Below are 11,814 nucleotides of genomic sequence, written 5' to 3'. Positions count from 1 at the left end.
AGTGTGTGTGTGTCTGCAGCTGTTGTGTTGTTGCTGCATCGTTGCCTCAGGGGGAAAGTTGTGTGTGTGTTATGCAGACTAGCAGAGACTGCAGCTGTCAGCAGCCACACACACTTTCTATTCTTCAAATCAAATCACAGTGAAACATGTTCACTGACAGCTCAGCTTCAGCATCGTCTTCATGCTGTGACTGCAGCCGTTCAACTCTGTTTGTCTTTAACCCAAATCATCACAACATGCAAATATAATCATCAAAATGATGTGACTGGAAGGATGCAGCAGTCTGTGCTCCACCTTTCTCCTCCACACCTGCAGGTGGAGAACATGGATGCATGAATCTCTACAGAGTTCTTTGAATATTATCCGTCTCATCAGTTTTCAGTGAACAAAACTCCTCACAGAGCCAAAATAAGCAGTTTGTATCCAACATAACTCAGCTGGACTCTGATGCTCCGTATAACAGCCACACATGAGTCTGGATTCACTCAAAGCATTGAACAAACTTTATTGGAAATGAAGCTTTTGGACATTTGTTCTCTGATATTTGCTCTTCAGCTCGAGTCTCCATCAGTGGGAACATTTCCTGATTCAACTTTTCTTCTGTTCAAATCAAACTCCATGAGAATCAAAGTGTGAATCAGAGTCCTGATGATCAGATTCTATAGAAACATGGAGACTGTAGAGGATTTACACTCAATATGTTCATTTGTTCCCTTCAAGAAAAATCAATCATTCATCCAATAAAATCAGTCGTTGATCAGTTTGATTGACAGGACAGATGATCAGAGGTGCAGAGTTTTTACCTCCATCATTAGTACAGGGACTGAAGAATGGGTGGAGTTTGTGAGTGAAGGAGCAGCCAGTAAAGGAGTAGATCAGAGCTGCAGCACCTACATCATAAAAGGAGAGCAGACCCTCCTCATAATCCACAAACACCCCCACCTTCTCAGGACCAGGATGGAGACAGAGGGGGACTGGATACTGAGCACAAGCTTCGTACTCATTTCCATTTCTCAGCATCACAGTCCAGAAACCATCCTGAGGTCTCAGTGGGATTATTCCCTTCCTGTTGATCGACTCTGTGGCCACTCCTAAATCCCAGTCAGTCTTTCCTTTAACCTGAACCTCAAAGTAAAATCTGCCTGAAGAGAAACTCTGCTCTCCTAAAACATTAGCACACTTAGAAAATCTCTCTGGGTTGTCTGGAAGATTCTTCCTCACATCACCACAGTACACTTGTTTTCCATCATCAGACAGGATGAGTTTAGGATGAGCTGTATCAGGATCCAGAGTCACATCCACCTCATGCTGCTGCACCCTCTGCAGCTCAGCCTCAAACAGCTTCTTCTTCATGGGTTTCCAGACTGTCTCCTCCAGCTGATCCACAGCTCTCCCCACAGTCCCCTCATATGATGGTGGATGAACTCTGACCTCTGTCCAGTCCTTGCTGGGTGGAGCAGCTTTCAGGGAGGAGAAGCTTTGGAGGAGGTGGAGGTGGTCTTCAGAGCGTGAGAGCTGCTCCACCTCAGAGCTTCTCTCCATCAGCTCAGAGATTTCCTGTTCCAGATCTTTGATGAGACCTTCAGCCTGTTTCTCTGTAGCTTCCTGTTTGTCTTCGATCTCCTTCAGGAGCTCCTTCAGGCGTCTCTCAACAGACTCCATCAGAGCCGTGAGGACCTGAACACCTTCTGCTTTCTGTCTGTCTGCAGCATCTTTACTCATCTTCACCGACTCTGTGATCTCCTGAATCTTCAGTCGTCTCTTCTGGATCATCTGCTGAATTTCAGCCTCTGTCTTCTCCAGCTCTGCCTTCTTTCCTTCATATTCTTCTCTCAGAGGAACAAACTCGTGGTTCTTGTGGTCTAAAACAGGGCAGAGCACGCAGACACACGTCTGGTCGGTCTTACAGAACAGCTGCAGAAGGTTATCGTGCTTCGTGCACATCCTGCCTTCCAGGTTCTCCACAGCATCAACCAGCTGATGTCTTTTCAGACGTTTCAGTGTCAGATGAGGCTCCAGGTGAGTGTGACAGTAGGAGGTCTGACACACCAGGCAGGACTTCAGGGCCTTCAGTCTGGTTCCAGTGCAGACGTCACAGGGAACTTCTCCTGGTTTGGCAGCTTGTTGCTCTGAGCTGCTGCTGCTGGCTTTCTGCTGAGCTTCACGTCTGAACTGAGCAACCATCTCAGAGAACAAAGTGTTGATCTTCAGCTGAGGTCGAGTGTAGAAAGTCTCTTTACACATGGGACACTGACAGATGACATTCATGTCCCAGTGCTGACTGATGCAGGTTTTGCAGAAGTTGTGTCCACATGGTGTAGAGACTGGATCAGTGAACACATCCAGACAGATGGAGCACAGAAACTGATCTTCAGATCGCAGATTGCTGGCAGCAGACATGTCTGCACTCTGAGGGAGAAAGAAGAGAAACATTTGATTCAAAATTCACTTTAAATTTCATTTTTACAAAGAGAGAAACAAGCGTCAGTAGTCTGAGGAGCTTGGAGAGAAAAGTGTCTGGACTTCTTTAAGTTTCTTTTCATCACAGAAGCTTCTTCACCTCATCCTCAACACGGACCAAGGAATGAATACTGCACTTTTGGAAGAACTCCCTCCCCTGCAGCCTCTTATCGTCAAAGGGACGGAGGTGGAGAGGGCAAACAGCCACAGATTCCTGGGACTGCAGGTTACATCAGACCTGAGCTGGACTCTCAACACTACAGCAACTGTGAAAAAAGCCCAGCAAAGGCTTTATTTCATTCGGCTGCTCAGGAAAGCTGGCATGAACCACCACCCTCTCACCCAGGCCTGCAGAGGACTGATAGACAGCATCCTCACCGCAGGCATCACTGTCTGGTATGGAAACACTACACAGACAGAGAGGAAGGCTCTGCAGAGTCATAAAGTCTGCAGAGAGGATTATGGGACCAACACTTGCATCCATGGACCTGCACATACAAAGCTGCACATACAATCTCAGACACAACAGAGCGGACAGCAGCATCACACACAGAACACGATTCTTCAACAGCTTCTTCCCCACAACTGTCAGACTGACGGCAAACAAAAACACACTGAACACTTAAAATAACACAGCACTACTTAACCTCACTTTGAATGTATCATCGGTTCACTGACCATCGGGCAATACACTCACAACAGACTTGTGAAACAGATCTGTGGAACAAATGTGCAACACTGTGAGTGCGATAAGAGGTAGAGAACTACACACTCTCTGTACATTTTCTTCTTTTTCTTTGTATATAGAAAATAGTACGAATACCCTACTCCGGACTTCATTTCTATCCTCCTGCTTTTTCTGTCTTTATATTGTTAAAGTGTGATTTGACTTGGAAAGCTCTGCACAAGTATTCCACTGTGCATGGACTGTTGGTCCTGTGTGCAAATGTCAAAATAAAAATCTTGAACCTTCAGTTGTCAGAGTAACTGGTGGAGACCCAGCAACACACTCAGACACAAACTGGTTCATCCGAAACACAAACTGAACAACGTCGTGTCTGCTGTACAGTGCAGCGTCCAGATGAACAGGATCAACAGGATGAACATCTTTTTAACAGTCGTTACAAAGATGTGAAGTTGTTTGGCTGACACAGACAAACAGTATCCCACATTCTTGATTTTTAGCTCACAAACACGTCTTATAAGGACTTATTGATCCTGAAATGTTGGAGGTTTTAGCTCTTTAAACAGTAAAGTTACAGGAGGATACAGATAATTATCAGGAAAATGTCCTCGGTTTGTTAAAATGATCCCGTCCGATAACACACGAGAACAATAAATGTATCATTTTCTGTTGTAACCCACAAACTGAACGGTCACACTCATCTTTCATGTTGTCACTAAAACATCACTCCTTCCACGTCTAGTTGGTCGTGATGGAGGCGGAGTGCGTTGGGTCCGCTTTCCCTGCCCAGCCGATGTTCCTGACGCAGGGAAACAGATCCTGTTGGGGATCCCTACCTTGGCACAACACCTGCCATGGTCTTTGCACACTCACCACAGTAAATGCATCATGTTGTCAGCTTTACAGTATCATAGTCAGAGAAACTGGTCAGGCCGCTCTCTTCCAAATGTCTACACTTCACCCTTTTACTGTCAGTGGGCTCAGAGTCCATCTAATGTGGCTCATTATCTGATGCCGTCTGCAGACCAGTGTTAGACACTGAGAGGTTGATGGCTCCGTGTCAGAGCACCGGCCTTAACGAAAAAGTTATCAATCGTTCTTTTCATCTTTTCTCATTACCCACAGCTACATCCACTCCTATCACGCTGCTCACCTCTGCTGCGACGATTCAAACAGCCGGAAAGTAAATAATTTGGAGACGGTGCGTTTGTGTCACAGTGAAGAGTGAAAACAGAGACTTTCTAAAACAATGATGCATGTTAGTCATGTGATGCAGGCATGTGACCAATTAAACAAAGATAGTGGAGAGCATTATACAGCAGCAGTTTTGACAGTCCTATTAAAGATGAATATCAGTCTGCACATGCTCCACAGAGCTTTTCTTCAAATTCTTTAATTCTCTCTCGCTTTTGCAACTTTGTACTTTTGTGTTACTCGCAGCAACAACTCCACCTCATTGTTAGTCCATTTTAAAACTCGGTGCTTTTCCTCCACCTCTGCTGCGACGTTTCAAACAGCCGGAAAGTGAATAAGCGGCAGACAGAAATGAGACCGGTCGAATCGTCTTGCGTTTCACGCATGCGCAGGACTGGAACGTAAGCGTTTTCAGCCGTCTTAATGTGGACGCACAACTCTGTGAAAACGACTGAAAACACTAGTGTGGACGCGGAGTGCTGTTTTCAAATCTATCCGGGCGAGTGTGGACGTAGCCTAAGTGGCACCATGGAGAAATGAGGTGGCGCTCTAGAGCCCTGATGAAGTGAACAGAGTGAAGATTTGTGTAGAAACAGGAAGTGTGATCAGCTGCACTCACCACTGTTGCTGAGAGGAACCTGATGGACTCCAGTGAATCTTCTTTTAGAGACAAACAGGACTCGACTGCAGCTCTGCTGCTGCTCTCTCACACTTTCACTTCTGCAAAATGACGTTGAGCTTCTTGTTTTTCAGCTGTTGCTCCGCCTCTTCCTGCCTCTCCCTTTACAGGAATCAGCCGGTCTGTACTCAGTGACTGTGTGCAGCGGGTGGGAGGAGTGAGGAGTGGTGTGTGGGTAAAGTTCACACAGTAATGACGGCCTCAGGTGATCAGGAGAAACTCACCTGGATTTCCTTTTTCCACAGCAGACTGAGAGCTTCAGGTGGACCCTGAAGGAGGTCTCAGACACAGGTGGTAAAAGTACATACAGTCTGTACTGAAGTAGAAGTACTACTGTTAAAAATACTCCAAGTACTGTTTCAACTTCTTTACTCAAGTAAAAGTAAAAAGTACTGGCTGTGAAATGAGAGTAAAAAGAGCTGATTGAAGAACATTTCTAACACGTGTTTATACAAAGCTAACTGAACCATGTGCTGCATCAACGTGATAATAAAATAATATTATTCACTTTGTTTCTGTCTAAATTTGAATTCCAATAAATATTTTAGCTTGAAATAAGTGAAAAAAATCTTCCAATGGAACAAGTTAAAATTCTCTATTTTTTCTCTGGTTTCAAGATTCACTGTCTTGAAAAAAGTTCATATCCGGTGGCGGACGCCCTCAGACATCGGTGCGTTGGTGGTTCTTTGTGTCTGGGGATGGGCGTCCAGCTACACACCGGCTCACTCCTTGGTGGGTGCTTATCGGGGCCTGGGGCTCGCTCGGGCCTCTCGGCCTGGGACTCTGTCACTCAGGCACAGCTGGCTGCCGGCGGAGCTCACGGGCGCGTCACTGCAACTCCCCCTGGCTTCTGCTCCGCGGCTGCTGAGTGAGCCCTCATCTGGGACTCTCCTCAGCTCTTTCTGGGACAGTGGCGCGGCTGCCCCTCTGTTGGTCTTCCTTGGTCTCTTGTGTTCTGGGGGCCTCTGGATGTCTGGAGTTTTGATCTCCTCCATACCTGCTTCATGCCCTGGAGGACGGGGCTGTGGCCCCCCCACACCCTCTAGCAGATCATTACATGAAGGAACCTTTTAAAAACAAGCGCGTCCATGCTCACAGGTGTACACACGGGTGATCGCACCCACAAACTACACCCTTTTTGGCTCCTACCTCAAAGCACACTGTGTTCTGTTGATCTTATGTGCTTCACAATAATGTTTAACATTTAGTATTAACTGTTATATTCCCATATATCATTGTGATGTTGTTTATTCTATTACTCTTGTTCTCTGGATTCAAATATTGGGGATGGAAAATGGACTATTTTTCCTTTTAATTTTTTTTTAGGTAGAAATTCTGAAATTACACGAACCTGCTCTCAACTCAGGCATTTTAGACTAAACCAACTTCAGAATTCTCAAAAGAACCTCAAACCTATTTTCAGCTCTGGAGACCAGAGTCACTGAATAGGAGACTTGGATTTGCACCCTTTAAAAACGTGTAGCTAGTGTTAGTGTGTTTATTTAGGAATCACAAGCCAAAACACTTTATTTATGACTATTGTTTTTTAATGCATTGGATGATTAAAAAATCGGCATGTACATGGATCTCTTCCATTCAGAAATCCGCATGGCTGCAGCCAACTTCCCAGGAGAGAGTAACCTGTCCTAGCAGTTTTATATCAGGACCAGTTAAAACTGGTGGGGAGAACCTGCTTGTTTTGCAGGCCCTAATTCTTTTATATCGATACGTCTGCAGGTTTCTAAGTAATTGTTCAGTAAGTAAAAAACTACAGATTATACTAATCACAACATTAAACCCAACATTAGCAGGTTCCCATAGCCAGTGCTGCCGAAGGTAGGTTAGGCCCAATCAGCTCTTACTGGCTAAGTAAAACAGAGACATTTAAAAAGCAATCAGAGTTAATGAACCATCAAACCACCGAGATCACTGGATTAAAGTTAGGCGACTTTGGCAATATCAGCTGCTGAGTGAGCGACCTGAAAAATCTGTTTAGTAAACATTACAGTCGTTTGAGTCCCGCTCGTGTAAATCGCCATCAGAAAATTAACAAAGCGTACAGAAAATGAGGAAAATCCGACGTTAATTCTGAAAAACCAACTATCTTCAGTCATTTAGTTAGACTCAGTCAATCTGGTCTGAACAGAGGAAGTGATGATTACAACAGGCAGATAAGGAGAACATGTGGTACATGCAGCTAGGAGCCGTGGTTTCCTGAGTAAAGGTTAATGTTTGATGAAAACAGGTCACTTTCCTCTCTTACAGACACGACATGAAGCTTCAGCTCTGTGAGTCAGTCCAGATTACAGGACAGAGAAACGCAGAGTTAAACTTCTAAATTTTAAAGAGTTTATGCAATTGAAACAGTTTTCTGTCATTTGCTGTATCTTCATACACTCGAGTTACATATGAGGTGCTTACAGGAAATACACCACTTGATCTGTGTCCAAACACACAAACAAATATCAGATACAACCAGCCTTAGATAAACAAAAGAAGTAGTGATCACTTCTTCTCACTAAGGAAACAAAACCAACAGATCTGAACAGATTTCATGTGAGAGAAACTATCAGCGAGAGCTTCCAGCTGCTGAAAATAGGCTCTTTACCTTTGACCTTTAGTGTGTGTTGGAGCTGTGATAAAGAATTGAAGAAGGGAGGGTTTGACTCACCGAGGAGCAGAGCGACAGATGAAGTCCGCATGTTGTCATGTTGGAGACCGACAGCAGAGTGATACCTTCAGCTTCACCACTTCCCTGTTAACATCATCAGCTCGTCACGCTGCTGCTTCTCCACAAGGACGAGCTGTTTCTAATACACTCGTCTTCATCAGAATCAGAGAAACTTTATTGATCTCAGAGGGAAACTGAGTTATCATAGCAGCAAATATACAAGAAACAACATATAAAATCAGTGTAGAAACAGAGATATGATAACAAAACTATTAAGATAAACAGATGAATACAGAGACATGGGACTAAATATAAATATACATATGAACGTGGAAAGACAAGCATACAGTCCTGAGTGGACATAAATTATATGTGCAGTTTGCTAATACTGCAGTTTATGCAGTCTATGAACAGCTCAATGCTCCTTCTGAGAACAGGAAATAACAAAGAGAATACAACTTTATTTATATAGCACATTTAAAACCAGCAGTACCCCAAAGTGTTTTACAGTAATACGATCATTTATAGGAGGGAAACATTAAAAGCCAATAAATACACCAACAGGTGGAGCGCACTAATTTGCTGCAGTGCAGTGAAAATATGTAAAAGAAAATACAAACACAACTCGACTAGGAGATTATTTAACAATAAAATAAAATAATTAAAACTACATAAAAGAACATTTACAGGATACAGACAATAACTAGGGAAGGCTTTTTATTAAATTATGACCCCTGTGACTTTACCTGTAAGCTTCTCACTGGGTAGCTGCAGTTTCAGATTGCTATGAAAGTCCCGTGACCGACTGTCACTGCAAGGCTGTGCTGAGCTTGAACAACTGCCTTTACAAACCCAGTTACACAAGATCTGGGGGCCTTCGTAAAATGTAAATAACAACAGAAAGAACTGTTTCACAAATCTCAGATTTCATTTTTTATTCACAATAGTATGCAGAAGTCATTTAGAAAAAGACTGAGGTTGTGATCAGGAAGATTTTTCATTTCATGAAGTTTCTGCATCTATAACCAGAAATGGTGGAATTATGTAAAAACATACAGAAAAATGTGTCAGTGCTTCTTTAATTACCTTATTAAGCAGAGAAGACATCAGATCATCTTTTTTTAATGGAGTGTTCGCCCAGGGTGCCAAACAGGCTAGCCTCTGCCTATTACTAAAAACATAAATAAAAACATTTAAGTTTGTGGTTTGTGGCGGAGGGCTTTCGCTTTGGTGGCCTCAGAATCTCATCTCTGATTTTTGCGGATGATGTGGTTCTGTTGGCTTCATCGGGTGAGGGCCTCCAGCTCGCACTGGAGCGGTTCGCAGCCGAGTGTAACGCAGCGGGAATGAGGATCAGCACCTCCAAATCTGAGGCCATGGTTCTCAGCCGGAAAAGGGTGGAGTGCCCACTCCGGGTCGGGGATGAGTTCCTGCCCCAAGTGGAGGAGTTCAAGTATCTCGGGGTCTTGTTCGCGAGTGATGGGAGAAGGGAGCTGGAGATCGACAGACGGATTGGGGCTGCGGCTGCAGTAATGCGGACGCTGCACCGGTCAGTCGTGGTGAAGAGGGAGCTGAGTGTAAAAGCGAAGCTCTCAATTTACCGGTCGATCTACGTCCCTACCCTCACCTATGGCCACGAGCTGTGGGTAGTGACCGAAAGAACGAGATCGCGGATACAAGCGGCGGAAATGAGCTTCCTCCGAAGGGTGGCTGGCCTCTCCCTTAGAGATAGGGTGAGAAGTTTGGCCATCCGGGAGGGGCTTAGAGTAGAGCAGCTGCTGCTCCACATCGAAAGGAGCCAGCTGAGGTGGTTCGGGCATCTGGCAAGGATGCCCCCTGGGCGCCTCCTGGGTGAGGTGTTCCAGGCATGTCCCACCGGGAGGAGGCCCCGGGGCAGACCCAGGACACGCTGGAGAGATTATATCTCTCGGCTGGCCTGGGAACGCCTTGGTATTCCCCCGGACAAGCTGGAGGAGGTGGCTGGGGAGAGGGAGGTCTGGACCTCTTTGCTTAGGCTGCTACCCCCGCGACCCGACTTCGGATAAGCGGATGAAGATGGATGGATGGATGGAAGTTTGTGGTTTTAAGGTGAAAAAATGTGTAAATTTTCAAGGGGTATGAAGACTTTTTCAAGCCGTCCTAATCCCACAGATGATCTTCTGTAAGGGAAGTGAGTCTGGAATCAATGAGGCAATTAAACATCTGGTTGGTGGCAGAGCCTGTAGTGTGGATGGGATTCACTCTGAGTTCCTGAAGGCTCTCGATGTTGTAGGGCTCACTTGGTTGACAGGCCTTTGCAACGTTGCATATCTGGGGCCCTTGACTCTCAGACTCGGGTAGTGGTCCCCATATTTAAATATTGGGGAGTGAAGGGTGTGCTCAGACTGTAAGGGGATCACACAACCTCAAAGTACAAATTTTGACCGAATTTTTCTTCCTTTCAGCTGATTGGTTAACGTCATGTCAATCACAAATTTAACAATCCAATGAGAGAACAGATAGGTTTGGCTGTTGGAGGGGTGCTTTACTGAGCTTCAGGTCCTGGAGGTAGTTCATTCTTATGGTTCTTATGGGCTAAAATTGTTGGTTCTTCAGCCTAATTATTATTAGACTGGTAACAATAATAATTATTGTTAATTGTTATTATTATTTTTCTTTTCTTTCTTTAAAAACAAACAAACAAAAAAACCCAAATCTTTTTTGCACACACACCAATTTGCATCTATAGATGCACAAACACAAATGTTTTAGATATTTTGGTTTACAAGGTTACAAAACTCAGTTCACAACTAGTCGGTCAGATTTACAAGTACAAAATATTTATGACCACAATTTGAGCCCATAGATGTGTGTGGAGAATCAGTTTGTGTTGAACATGTTTCACCTTCACGAATCCTCACAGTCAAGGGAGGAGGAGACAGGGAGGCAGGAACCAATGAGAGACAAGGAGGAAACTGAAAAGAAGAAAATAAAGAAGAGTGAAATAAATGAGACAAGGAGAGAGTAGGCAACGAAGGAGGAGTGAAGGATGAAGGAAACTTTGAGACAAGAAGATAGAGGCAACATAGGAGGAGGCAGGAGATAAAGTGAAAGAAGAGAAGGGTAAATAGAGTAAAGAAGCGATGAAGGAGACATACATAGAGGAGGAAGGAACAATGAGACTGGAGAAGTAAGAATGTGAGAGTGGGGACGACATGGTGGAAGGAGGGAGGAGACAAGGAGGCAAGATGAAAGGAGACACATAAAGGGAACAGAAATAAAGAAAGTTAATTTTGGACAATTTATGCCTTTATTTTCAATCATGTGACTCCGACGCCCTCTGCTGGTCAGTGCTAACGTCACACAGCTCACAGAAGAAACATTTCCCTTTGTTTGCACTCAGGTTTATTTCTGATGTCATCACTCATCTCTGTGTCTGATAGAAGAGACAGGTTACTGTTAATGTTTGTCTGACTGACACAATAAAGCCTAAACATTTATCTTTACTGACTTTAGTCACTTTGAATCAATAACCAGGATCCATTTACCTGACTTTACCTGTTTAAACTCCTTCGTGCCTTTAATGCTACATGGAATATACAAAGGAGCACGAGGAAGATGAGGAGAGGACTGAACAGCGCTTGCCTTGCCTGAAGATCATTACCTCTCCTCACCAGCAAGTCTGCAGCTCTGACCTCAGTTTCCATCATTCATTTTCCATTTGATCTTCTTCTTAGAAGGGTTAGGCACGGAGAGATTTCCAGAGTGAAGGTAAGTTGTTCGAGGTCCAAGGGATGAGCTTAAGGTAGAGTAAGAGACGTGGAAAACTAAGGCACACGAGAACAAGGGACATAAAAGCCAGCTCCAACATGGAGTAGCTGACTAACTGGTGGAGAAGGAACGTCAGTGTGAGGCTTAAATATCTCCAGCCTGATTGCCAAAAATCAGCTCCAGGTGAGTGGAGCAGATGAAGAGATTATGGGCCTGCTTGGGGCGGATATGAAAGAGGTTCAAGAACCTGGTGGAAATTTGCAGCCACTCACCTCGATTGTAACGGAATGACACACCAGTAAACTCCACTGATTTGTTTGTTTGAGTTGATGCTCCCCACTCAGGCTCTCAGCAGCTTTGGGTAAGTGGACAGTA

At 44.5% G+C, this 11,814-nt stretch overlaps 1 protein-coding gene across 1 annotated transcript; it reads right to left on the bottom strand.

Annotated features, from left to right (window-relative positions):
• Window positions 1-593: 593 nt before the first annotated feature.
• LOC147333707 (E3 ubiquitin-protein ligase TRIM21-like) lies at window positions 594-2,433 on the bottom strand. Its single transcript, XM_086268906.1, has one exon. It carries the CDS (start codon window positions 2,431-2,433, stop codon window positions 730-732), a length of 1,704 nt encoding a protein of 567 aa, XP_086125032.1. The 3' UTR covers window positions 594-729.
• Between the last annotated feature and the right edge of the window lie 9,381 nt (window positions 2,434-11,814).

This window comes from Aulonocara sp. 'chitande type north' Nkhata Bay, linkage group LG3 (assembly GCF_057382095.1).
Source record: "Aulonocara sp. 'chitande type north' Nkhata Bay isolate Kocher_YH1m ecotype deep benthic linkage group LG3, A_spYH_male_GT1.1, whole genome shotgun sequence".
NCBI lineage: Eukaryota > Metazoa > Chordata > Actinopteri > Cichliformes > Cichlidae > Aulonocara > Aulonocara sp. 'chitande type north' Nkhata Bay.
This window is presented reverse-complemented; position numbering and strand designations above follow the sequence as displayed.